The sequence below is a fragment of the Pan troglodytes genome, chromosome 15 (genome assembly GCF_028858775.2).
Source record: "Pan troglodytes isolate AG18354 chromosome 15, NHGRI_mPanTro3-v2.0_pri, whole genome shotgun sequence".
NCBI lineage: Eukaryota > Metazoa > Chordata > Mammalia > Primates > Hominidae > Pan > Pan troglodytes.
Window position 1 is genome coordinate 29,612,483 of NC_072413.2, and position 12,856 is coordinate 29,625,338.

The window sequence follows — 12,856 nt, forward strand, 5'->3', positions numbered from 1 at the left end:
ATACAACATGATGTTTTTAACGAGGTTTTGCTCATATATACATTGTGAAATAGATTACCACAATCAAGTTAATTAAATATCTATTATCTTTGTGTGTGTATGTGTGTGTGTTCTAAAGCAGGGGGGCCCCAACCAGTGGGCCACGGACTGGTACTGGTCCACGGTCTGTTAGGAACTGGGCCGCACAGCAGGAGGTGAGTGGCGGGCAAGCGAGCATTATCATCTGAGCCAAACTCTTGTCAGATCAGCAGCGGCATTAGATTCTCACAGGAGTGTGAACCCTATTGTCAACTGTGCATGTGAGGGATCTAGGTTGTGCACCCCTCACAATGCCTGATGATCTGAGGTGGAACAGTTTTATCCCAAAACCTCCTCCTATCCCTATGCCATGGACAAACTGTCTTTCGCCATACTGGTCCTTGGTGCCTAAAAGGTTGGGGACCACTGGTCTAAAGTTCATTTTAAGTGAACTGATAAAAACCATTTAAAATCCCTCCAACTGAAGACAAATCCCTGGACCTTTAATGGTTCCAAAAAATTTCCAAGGTAAGAAAGCCTATGAGACCTAGTCTAAGAAAAAACCTAGTATGTGTCTTTGTAATGACTGCTCATAAATCAATATCTTATGTCATTATTTTTCATTTGTATTTTCAGCTAGATGATAAGCTGTGAGCAAAGTATTGTATCCACAACAGTTCTAGTGGTTTTAGGCATTTAATCATTTCTTATTAAATATTAGCCAAGTGAATAATTAAACAAAAACTTTTATTTCACCTTCACCTGTTATTTATAAGAAATCATTTACGCTAATGAGATCTCTGGCAACATTCTTCTTACCCACCAGTTCTCTATTATCCATTCACTGAACCATTGAAGGTATTTACCTTTGAGTTTCTCCCACATGAGCGCATACAACCCCAAAGAGCTTGGATGCAGAACTAATAACTGATAGTGCTGGAGGTAAGGGCTTAGGCACTGAATCTCCCTCTACATCTTTCTCATAAATCGAATAAGGGTCATATTCAAGACTTCCGCAAGCAACACCATTACCAAGCAGGAGCTAAAAGGGAAAAAAAGTATATAAGGTTTTAAAATCACTAATCACAGATTGAATCTACTCAAGAGTAAAAAATGGCCATACCTGTTCTTCAATAAATCTATGGTCAGTCTCTCGTAGCAAAGGACTTAATATCAAAAGATCATCCTGATGACAGAGGGGTGGAAGTAAAAATGTAGATGCTGCCACCTGAATATCAGGGGCAGTCAAGTCAGCAGCCAGCTCTCTGAGGATAGCACAGAGGTTTCCTGTTGAGTCACAGAAAAAGAGCAATTATACTATTAATTATCTGGTCAGAGTATGGGATTTAAAACTCAGGTTGAGCTTTAATGCACCCACTGGCCAACTTTAACATATCACAGCCGAAGATTGTATTTCTCATCCTTGAAAACTGCCCTAGAAATGACTGGCTCAACTATGTGTTGCTAGTAACAAGGTTAAGAATGGATACTAAAAAAACATCTCAAACTATGTGTGTGTGTGTGTGTGTGTGTGTGTGTGTGTATATACCTTAAGGTATAACATGACATAAAATATAAAAATAGATGTAAAAAAAGATTTACAAAAGCAGATATGTTTTTTAAAGAAGCACAGTCTGAAAAAATGTATAAGAATTAGCCTGAGGCTGGGTGTGGTGGCTCACGCCTGTAATCCCAGCACTTTGGGAGGCGAAGGTGGGTGGATCACTTGAGGTCAGGAGTTCAAGACCAGCCTGGCCAACATGGCGAAACCCCATCTCTAGTAAAAACACAAAAATTAGCCGGGCGTGGTGGCAGGTGCCTGTAACCCCAGCTACTCAGAGACTGAGGCAGGAAAATCGCTTGAATCTGGGAGGCAGAGGTTGCAATGAGCCAAGATTAGCCACTGCACTCCAGCCTGGGCAACAGAATGAGACTCCATCTCAAGACAAAAAAAAAAAAAAAAAAAAAAAGAATTATCCTGAGAAAACTTAGACATGTTATTATGGAAAATTTCAAACATAAATAAATAATAGTACTATGATGATGCCTGCCCCTATCCCATCCAGCATATGCTCATTATTCATCTTTACCAGCTGCAACAGTATTATTTCACCTACATCCCCATTCCTGATCCCACATTTCTCCACATTATTTTTAAGAAAACCCTAGGCAGCACATCATTTCATCCATAAATATTTCACCGTCTATCATTAAAGTGAAATACATTTTATTTTGAACATAATCCTGCTATCATAATCTCATGTTGTAAAAAAAAAAAAAAAAGCCACTGAACATCAGGTACCCATTCAGTATTCAAATTTCCAACTATCTCATAAACACCTGTTTTTGTTTGCTTCCGTGTTTGAATCTAGATCTAAGTAAGGTGTACACATTGCAGCTAGTTTATCTTGTCTCTTTCAATTTAGTATTCTCCCTATACCTTTCCCCTCACTGGTAATTTATTTGAAGAAACAAGGTTATTTGTTTTGTACAATTTTCTACAGTCTGGGTTTTTATGATTATAGGCCCCTGGTATAGCTTAATTTGTTCTTCTATCTGTACTTTTTTAAAAAAATAAATTGGTAGTTGTATCTAGACGGGGCTCATTTTTGCTTTTGGTGGTGGGCAGGGTGGGGTGCAGGTTAGTTCATAAGTGGTATTGTGTTCTCCCATAACACAGGAGACAACATATGGTTGCCTCTCTAACATATAGACATTGAAAAGCTGATCCATTTATCACATTAACTGCAATGATCACCTCAAAGATGTTTTATCCTAATTTCTGTCAGGTTATCAAAAAATCTTATCCACAGAGAGCTTAAATGGCTTTTGCCAGTTTGTAACTTAAGTACTGCAGGAATGAGTAAAAATTCCCTTAGAAAAATGTTTATACTCTTCGAAGTGTTTCTTTGAGCAATTGCACCAGGATGAAATGAGGACTGAGGTGATATCCACTGATCAGAAGTGGTAGGATGAGTTAGGAAGGGTTTACTTGCCATCACTTTCTGTATCATTAGCATCAGTAACAGTAGTAACAACAAATATTTATTGAAGTTTACTTTTTTTTTTTTTTTAAGAGATGAGGTCTCACAATATTGTCCAGGCTAATCTCTAAATCCAAGCCTCAAGTGATCCTCCTGTCTCAGCCTCCTGAATAGCTGAGATTACACACGGTGCTTGGCTTACTGAATACTTAATATGTGTTGGGAAATGTCCTAAAAGCTTTACATATAACCTTCATAGTAACCTAATAAGGTCAGGTTAGTATGTTGTTTTACAGGTAAGGAAACAGGAACAGGGAATTTATTACTTGCCAGAGATCATATGGTGATCACATAGCTGTCAGACTGAAACCCAGTTAATCAGGCTCCAGAATTTGAGCTTTTAACCACCGTGCTGAATCACTCATTCATCCAAATTGTGTTTAATATGCTACAGAGAAAAATTTTATTATATTTAATCTTCCTTTCAAGAAGGTATACACTATGGGATACCAATATATACATATAATAGGAAGGTAGGAACTATTATGTTTCATAAAAGATAAAAACAAAAGCACTGTTAAATTTAGGGAAGAAGAGATTACATACAGGAATTAGGAAGAGTGGACAGGGATCAGTGAAGTCATAATGACTGAGCAAATGACAGTTGCTCAAAGGAATGTCTAAGTTTAGTTACCAGTATATGACACTCAGCAAAATAATTCTGTTGGTAGTACAATATACAAGGTATGCTTGTTTCTATGGCTATGTGTGAAAACAGTAGAAAATCTCTGCTTCTCAGTTAAAAGTGATTACTTTCCCAACTGTCCCTGGAAAAAGTACCTAAAAATAATTAAGATAATTTTGAAATGCAAATAAGCTTTTGTATAAAAATGCATCACTAACTTGCTGATGAGTTATTTTCAATGTAGAGAATATTAAGATATTTGAAAATAAATCCATACCAAAACTAAGACAGGAAATAAAAACTAAGAACTCAATTTTTACTCCAATCCTTCGGAAAACTAAGTCACTCTAAGACTCTAAATCTACATCTGCTGGATAGTCATGAAGAAAAGTTATTTCAATTCTTAAATACATTCCACGTGGCAAAAGCAATTTCTTACTATGTCCTAGAAACTGACTCTTTGACAACACATTGGAGGAACCAATAAAATCAGAACTTTATTTATTTATTTATTTAGAGATGGAATCTCACTCTGCCACCCAGGCTGCAGTGCAGTGGCACGATCTCGGCTCACTGCAACCTTTGTCTCCCAGGTTCAAACGATTCTCCTGCCTCAGCCTCCTAAGTAGCTGGGACTACAGGCATGTGCCACCATGCCCAGCTAATTATTTTGTGTATTTTTAGTAGAGATGGGATTTCACCATGTTGGCCAGGCTGGTCTCGAATTCCTGACCTCAAATGATCCATTTGTCTTAGCCTCCCAATGTGCTGGGATTATAGGTGTGAGCCAATGTACCTGGCCTAGAGTTTGTTTCTTCCAGAAGTTCATAGTAAGTCCTGACTGTCTCCTAATGAACACTGTGGAACTGATTTGAAATATATCCTTTAGGACTCCTGATTGCATTTCCAAACTCCAATTCTGAGAAAATCCAAGTTAAAAAAAAAAAAGTAGAAGACTTCAAGACTTTTTCCTCTAATTCAAGTTTTTTTAAGGGTAAGACTTACATTATCAGGCCAGGCCCAGTGGCTCATGACCGTAATCCCAACACTTTGAGAGGCTGAGGTGGGAGGATCACTTAAGCCCAGAAATTTGAGAACAACCTGGGCAGCACAGCAAGACCTCATCTCTATAAATGACAAAAAAAAAAAAAAAAAAAACTAGCTGGGAGTGGTGGTGTACACCTGCAGTCCCAGCTACTTGGGAGGCTGAGGTGGGAGGATGACTTGAGCCTGGGAGGTCGAGGCTGCAGTGAGCCATGATCACACAACTGCACTCCAGTCTGGCTGACAGAGTGAGGCCCCGTCTCAAAAAAAAAAAAAGACTTCCATTATTTATCAGAAGATACACTGTAGATTTTAAGTCGAGATTCTTGTATTCCTAAATGTTTATTGAAGAGTTGAGCAGCAGTCCTTTTGGCTGGGCACAGTGGCTTATGCCTCCAATCCTAGAACTTTAGGAGGCCAAGGAGGGTGAATCACCTGAGGTCAGGAGTTCACACCTGTAATCCCAGCGCTTTGGGAGGCTGAGGAGGATGGATCATATGAGGTAAGGCGTTTGAGACCAGGCTGGCCAACATGGTGAAACCCCGTCTCTATTAAAAATACAAAAAAATTAGCCAGGCATGGTAGCGCATGCCTGTAGTTCCAGCTACTCCGGAGGCTGAGGCAGGAAAATCGTTTGAACACAGGAGGCAGAGGTTTCAGTGAGCCGAGATCACGCCACTGCACTCCAGCCTGGGGGACAGAGCAAAACTCTGTCTACAAAAAAAAAAAAAAAGTTTATTTTAGTCTGAAAATAAATTTCAAGATACTATTGTAAAAATCTGAAGGAAATTGCTTTTGTCACAACGCAACAGTTATCTGAGCTGTGGAATATAGAAATTATCTCTCAGCTTTTTACTAGATATCTAGCAAGTAACTTTTAAATTGATAGATGGCAAAGAATAAGACATATCACTAAGCTATGATTGTTAAGTCTCTAAATCGGTTACTTAGAAAAGGCAGCAGCACAGCATGAGGCAAACTTATGTTTCAATCCTGATTCCACTCTTTATCTGGTATGTGTTCTTGAGTTGGTTTTGTAACCTAAACCTTTATCTGTCAAATAAGAAAAATGTAACTAGCTCACTGTATCATCCTAGGATAAATGAGATATAATAGATACAATTTCTAACACAGTGCCTGGCCTTAAGAAGGAGGTTTTTTAAAAAAAAGTATTTTAGGCTGGGCTCAATAGCCCACACCTATAATCCCAGCACTTTGGGAGGCCAAGGCAGGAGAATTGCTTGAGCCCAGGAATTCGAGACCAGCTTGGGCAACATGGCGAAACGCTGTCTCTAACAAAAATACAAAAAACTAGCTGGGCGTGGTGGTGTGCCTGTAGTCCCAGCTACCCGGGAGGCTGAGGTTGGAGGGTCATTTGAGCCCAAGGCTGAAGTGAGCCATGATTGCATACCACTGCATACCAGCCTGGGTAAGAGAGTGAGACCCTGTCTCAAAAAAAATTAAAACAAAAACAAAACCCCGAATGTTTTTTTTTACTATAAGATGGTGAACACATGGATTAGGACTGAACTCCCTAAACCTCCTAGAAACAAGGCACTAAATAACCGCCATTATAATTCATTTAAATATTTAATGAGTGACAATAACTATTGTTCCAGAAACCATACTAGCCACAAACAAAAAAACATTTTGGTCTAAGGCACATACCTTCATAGGTCTCAGGAGGTAATAAAATCAACAGTTCATAAAGTCTTTGTCTATAAACCACTGACGGTGTTTTCAAAGGACTTCCATACATTTTTAGTATTGAAGAAAGCCTTAAAATAAAAGAAAAAGTGTATCTTATGTGGTTAAGTTATATAACAATATACAAAAATTGACAGCTTAATATCTTAACATATAAATTAGCTATGTATCTTATTAACAAACATTAGTGCTGCTTTACTTTTATTTTTTGAGACAGGGTCCAGCTCTGTAGCCCAGACTGGGATGCAGTGGCATGATCTTGGCTCACTGCAACCTCTGTCTTCTGGGCTCAAACCATTCTCCCACCTCAGATTCCTGAGTAGCTGGGAACTACAGGGTTGCACTGCCATGCCTGGCTAATTTTATTTTGTATTTTTGGTACAGATGGGTTTTGTCGTGTTGCCCAGGCTGGTTTCAAACTCATGGGCTCAAGCAATCCTCTCGCCTCAGCCTCCCAAAGTGCTGGGATTACAGGCCCAAGCCACCACACCTGGCCACAAAATATGATCTTTCTTCACACTCTCTCCTTTCATTTTCATGTACTCTTCTTTATCTTCTGTTCACCTTTCCTATTGGTGTTAAGACATCACTTTACCAATGCTCATTCATTTAACAAACATTTGCTAAAGGACTACTACTGTTTTTGGTTTGTTTGTTTTGAGATGGAGTCTCACTCTGTTACCCAGGTTGGAGTGGTAGTGGTATGATCTTGGCTCACTGCAACCTCCGCCTCCCGAGTTTAAGCAATTCTTCTGCCTCAGCCTCCCGAATAGCTGGGACTACAGGTGCGCACCACCATGCCTGGCTAATTTTTGTATTATTGGTAGAGATGGGGTTTTACCATATTGGCCAGGGTGGTCTTGGACTCCTGACCTCGTGATCCACCCACCTCAGCCTCCCAAAGTGCTGGGATTACAGGTGTGAACCACTGCACCCGGCCAGGACTACTACTTTTAACAAGGTATATTATCAACTAGAGTATGGTTTTCATCCTTAGCAATACAGAAGTTTAATGAAATTACTTTTATTATGTCACTAGAATAAATCTGCTAAACTGTTATGGCATGAGGTTTCCTGGTTCTCTAAGAAATTCTGGCAATGTTGAGTCATTTGTACTTTCTTTTTTGTTTTGTTATTTTGCTTTCCGAGACGGAGTCTTGCTCTGTTGCTCAGGCTGGAGTGCAGTGACGCGATCTTGGCTCACTGCAACCTCCACCTCCTGGGTTCAAGTCATTCTCCTGCCTCAGCCTCCTGACTAGCTGGGACTACAGGCACGTGCCACCACGCCTGGCTAATTTTTTGTATTTTTAGTAGAGATGGGGTTTCACCATGTTAGCCAGGATGGTCTTGATCTCCTGACCTCGTGATCCACCCACCTCGGCCTCCCAAAGTGCTGGGATACAGGCATGAGCCAGCATGCCCAGCCTGTACTTTTTTTGTTGTTGTTGTCGAGACAGGGTCTTGCTCTGTCGCCCAGGCTGGAGTGTAGTGGCGTGATCTCAGCTCACTGCAGCCTCAATCTCCTGGGCTCAAGTGATCCTCTCACGTTAGCCTCCCAAGCAGCTGGGACCACAGGTGTGGGCCACCATGTCTGGCTAATTTTTGTATTTTTTGTAGAGATGGGGTTTCACCATGTTGCCCAGGCTGGTCTGAAACTCCTGAGCTCAAGTAATCCACCCACCTCGGCCTCCTAAAGTGTGGCGATTACAGGCATGAGCCACCATGCCTGGCCAACTGTACTTTCTAGAAAACTAATGCTTGCTATTTCTAGTCTCTAGAAGAAAGGAGAGTTATCTATTGACTTATCACTGAATATTTTAAAATGTTGTTTCCATTTAGTATCTTTCAGCTTGGTAAATACTACTTAGCAAACATAATTGTAACACCTGGGTAAGGCCAGGCATGGTGGCTCAGGCCTGTAATTCCAGCACTTTGGGAGGCTGAGGCCAGATGATCGCTTGAGCCCAGGAGTTTGAGGATACGGTGAGCTATGACTGCGCCACTGCACTCAATCCCGGGCGACAGACTGAAATAGTGTCTCAAAACAAAAACAAAAACCTCTGTTTCAGTAGAATTTTTTAGTTACCAAAGTTAAGAATAAATCTACTGCATTTTTATATTTCTCTAAGGCCAGATTAGAAATAAATAGCTAACATACAAAAAGTCTTGCAATCATATTCACAAGATGTTAGGAAATTATATTTCTAAATATCCTGCAATGTTCACTTATTTTAACTATAATAAAATTTAGTTCAGAGAAGTGTATGTGCATTTTTTAAAAAAAGATGAATAAAACAAAGTAAGAATTTAGAAAAGCATTTTTATTGGTTTCTGCTTTCATTAGGAGGGCAGATTATAGTCCCTGCACGGCCTTCCTGCTACTTACTTAGGTAAGTATAAATTAAGTATAAATAAATCTTTTATCAGGATAAAAGATAATTTGCATTGTTAGACTTACAGAAAGAGACTTTTCTGAGGCCAACCAGCCCCTATGCCAATAAAAGCAAGCAAACATACATTTAAAAAACTGAAACAAGACATAAGCTGAAACTAGAGTAGGAACACAAATATCAATGCCAACACAAGGATCTGAGACTAGGCTTGCACCAATGGTAGGGGTGTAAAACCCATTCATTTTAAGAAACTTTCACCAAACCAAACTAGGAATAGGAGGTTACTCTCTTAATCTGATAGAGTATCTACTAAAAAAGCTGGAGCAAACACCATCCTATCAGTAAAACATGAAAAGCATTCCCTTTATTTAACCCTATTTAGTTTCAAATGGCAGTTATCTAATAAAGTTAGCACATAAGGAAGAGAGAAACAATATTGTAAAAGGAAAAATCCAGATGAATCTACAAATAAATGTTTGATAGGACAAAATTCAGTAAGGTGGTCAGATACAAAATCAAATACATTTTTATACGGCAGCAATAAACAGACTATATACACTATATACCCATTTATTTAATAATCACAACAAAAATACAAAGAACCTGGGAGTAAATTTTTTAAAAAGACTTATAAGACCTTTATTTAGAAAAAAATTTAAACTTTGTAAAATACCTCAATAATAGTAAAGAGGTATCATGTTCAGAGGTATTATAAAACTATGAATTATCTTCAAATTTATCCACAGATTCAATGCAATCTCAAATAAAATTTATCTTATTTATTTATTTATTTTTTGAGATGGAGTCTCTGTTACCCAGGCTGGAGTGCAGTGGCATGATCTTGGCTCACTATGACCTCTTGTCTCCTCGTTTCAGACTATTCTCCTGCCTCCGCCTCCTGAGTAGCTGGGATTACAGCCATGTGCCACTATGCCCAGCTAATTTTTTTTTTTTTTTTTTTTTTAAGTACAGACGGGGTCTCACCATGTTGGCCAGGCTGGTCTTGAACTTCTGACCTCAAATGATCCACCCACCTCAGCCTCACAAAATGTTAGGATTATAGTATGAGCCACTGTGCCCAGCCCCAAATAAAATTTCAATAGAAGATCAAAAGTGCATGAAGGGCCAAAATATGTCTAAAGAGGAGTAAGGTCAAAAGGCTTAATCTAACATACAAAATTTATTATAAAGATAACGTGTTGGCATATAAATAAACACACCAATAGAGAGCACAGGCATAGATCATGCATAAATGAGAATATAATACATGACAGAAGTGAATGGCAATCATTGAAGGAAGTATGGATTTTTTTAGTAAAGTATGGGACAGTTTGTTATCCACATTTAAAAAGAAAATGAAATTGAATCCTGCTATGGTCTGAATGTGTCCTCCAAAATTCATGTATTAGAAACTTAATCCTCAATGCAGTACTGCTGGGAGGTAGGGCCTTTTGGTAGGTGTTCAGGTCATGAAGGCAAAGCCCTCACAAATGGATTAATGTCATTATAAAAGGGTTCACGGAGGGAGTTTGGCCCTTTTTTTTGCCCTTCTATCCCTTTGCCAGATGAAGAAGGCACAGAGTTCCTCCCCTCTAGAGAATGTAGCAACAAAGTGCCATCTTGGAGGTAAACAGCAGGCTCTCATCAGACACCCAATCTGCTGGTGTCTTGATCTCAGACTCCTGCCTCCAGAACTGTTAGAAATAAGTGTCCGTTTTTTAATAAATTATCCAGCCTCAGGTATTTTGTGATAGCAGCATAGCAGCACAAATGGATTAAGACAGATCCCTAGCTCACTCCAAATAGAAAAATCGGTTCCAGATGACTTAAATATGAAAGATAAACCTTCAAACACTTCAGAGAGAAATATAAGAAAATATAACTTTGCAGTAAGGAAGACTTCTTTTTTTTTGGAACTGGGGTCTCGCTCTGTCATCCAGGCTGGAGAGCAGTGGCGTAATCAAGACTATAGCCTTGAATTGAGGTGCTCAAGCAGTCATTCCCGCCTCAGCCTCCTGTGTAGCTAGGACTACTAGTGAGCATCAGTACATCTGACTCTATTTATTTATTTATTTATTTATTTATTTTGGTAGAGATGAGACCTCACTATGTTGCTCAGGCTGGTCTCAAATCCCTGACCTCAAGCAATCCTCTCACCTCAGCCTCCCAAACCACTAGGATTACAGGCATGAGCCACTGCTCCCAGCCAGGAAGAATTTTTAAACAAAAAGAAAAAAAGTACTAACCAAAGAGTAAAAGATTAATACATTTGACATTAAAATAATAAATGTTTATTAATAAAAAACTAGAAGACATTTTTAATATTTTAATGAACAGCTAAAGAATAGTCTCAGAAATATGTAGGCCAGGCATGGTGACTCACAAGATAATCTAAGCACTTTGGGAGGCTGAGGCAGGAAGATCGCTTGAGCCTGGAAATTTGAGACCAGTCTAGGCAACATAGTGAGGCCCTGTGTCTACAAAAAAGTAAAAAATTAGCTGGGTGTGGTGGTGCACACCTGTAGTTCCAGTTACTTGGGAGGCTTACGTGGGAGGATCACTTAAGCCTGGGAGGATCACTTAAGCCTGGGAGCCTGGGGCTGCAGTGAACCATGTTCACGCCACTGCACTCCAGCCTAGGTGACAGAGCGAGACCCTGTCTCACAAACAACAAAAAAGGCTGAGCGTGGTGGCTCATGCTTGTAATCCCAGCACTTTGGGAGGCTGAGGCAGGCAGATCACTTGAGGCCAGAAGTTCAAAACCAGCCTGGCCAACATGGCAAAATCCTGTCTCTACTAAAAACACAAAAATTAGCCAGGCGTAGTGGTGCATGCCTATAATCCCTTACTGGGGAGACCGAAGCAGGAGAATAATTTGAAACCAGGAGGTGGAGATTGCAGTGAGTGGAGATCACACAAATGCACTCCAGCCTGGGCAACAGAGCAAAACTGTCTCAAAAAAAAAAAAAAAAAAACCCAAAAATGGCCTGACGCAGTGGCTCATGCCTGTAATCCCAGCACTTTGGGAGGCCGAGGTGGGTTTATCACCTGAAGTCAGGAGTTTGAGACCAGCCTGGTCAACATGGTGAAACTCCATCTCTATTAAAAATACAAAAATTAGCTGGGTATGGTGGTGCATGCCTGTAATCCCAGCTACTCAGGAAGCTGAGGCAGAAGAATCTCTTGAACGGGGACCCGGGAGACGGAGGTTGCTGTGACCGGAGATCGCGCCACTGCACTCCAGCCTGAGTGACAGTGTAAGACTCTATCTCAAAAAAAAAAAAAAAAAGGCCGGGCATGGTGGCTCATGCCTATAATCCTAGCACTTTGGGAGGCCGAGACAGGCGGATAACGGTCAGGAGATCGAGACCATCCTGGCTAACATGGTGAAACCCCATCTCTATTAAAAATACAAAAAATTAGCCAGGCGTGGTGGCAGGCACTTGTAGTCCCAGCTACTCGGGAGGCTGAGGCAGGAGAATGGTGTGAACCCGGGAGGCGGAGGTGCAGCGAGCCGAGATTGCACCACTGCACTCCAGCCTGGGTGACAGAGCGAGACTCCGTCTCAAAAAAAAAAAAAAAAAAAAGGAAGAATTTCTTATAAATCAATAACAAAAAGACAACCTAAAAGAAAAATAGGTTAAAGATATGAATGAATAGGCATTTTATAGGATGGGGTAGGGAAATACTGAGAAAAAACAAACATATAAAATTATACTTAAACCGTCAGGAAACCGATATACAATTAAAACCATAATGAGATACCATTTTATACCTATTGGATGGGGTAGAATTGATATCTGAGTAAGTGTTGGTGAAAAAGTGGGTCAAAGGATACTTACACTATTGGTAGAAATACAGAAGAACACTGAAAAATAATTTGGTTTATTTTCTGAAGTTGAACATAAAAATACATTTTAGCATAGCAATTTCACTACTAGGTACATACCCTAGAGACTTAAACAGCTTGAGTACAAATGGTCACATTATTACCATAAGCTTTAAAAGCAGAAAATTGGAAACAA

The 12,856-nt window shown here is 39.9% G+C and overlaps 1 protein-coding gene across 14 annotated transcripts in view; it reads right to left on the reverse strand.

Moving 5' to 3' along the window:
* The window catches only part of HEATR5A (HEAT repeat containing 5A), a 133,487-nt gene that overhangs the window by 70,858 nt on the left and 49,773 nt on the right, over positions 1-12,856 (reverse strand). For all 14 annotated transcript variants that reach the window (XR_010151081.1, XM_063793293.1, XM_024348691.3 and 11 more), the window contains exons 14-16: positions 6,400-6,509; positions 1,142-1,305; positions 885-1,060 (exon numbers count right to left, since the gene is read on the reverse strand). Coding sequence is in view for 13 of the 14 variants with exons in the window: in XM_063793293.1 (XP_063649363.1) it covers positions 885-1,060; positions 1,142-1,305; positions 6,400-6,509 (450 nt within the window). In the remaining variant the exon portion in view is untranslated. The remainder of the gene's footprint in view (positions 1-884; positions 1,061-1,141; positions 1,306-6,399; positions 6,510-12,856) is intronic.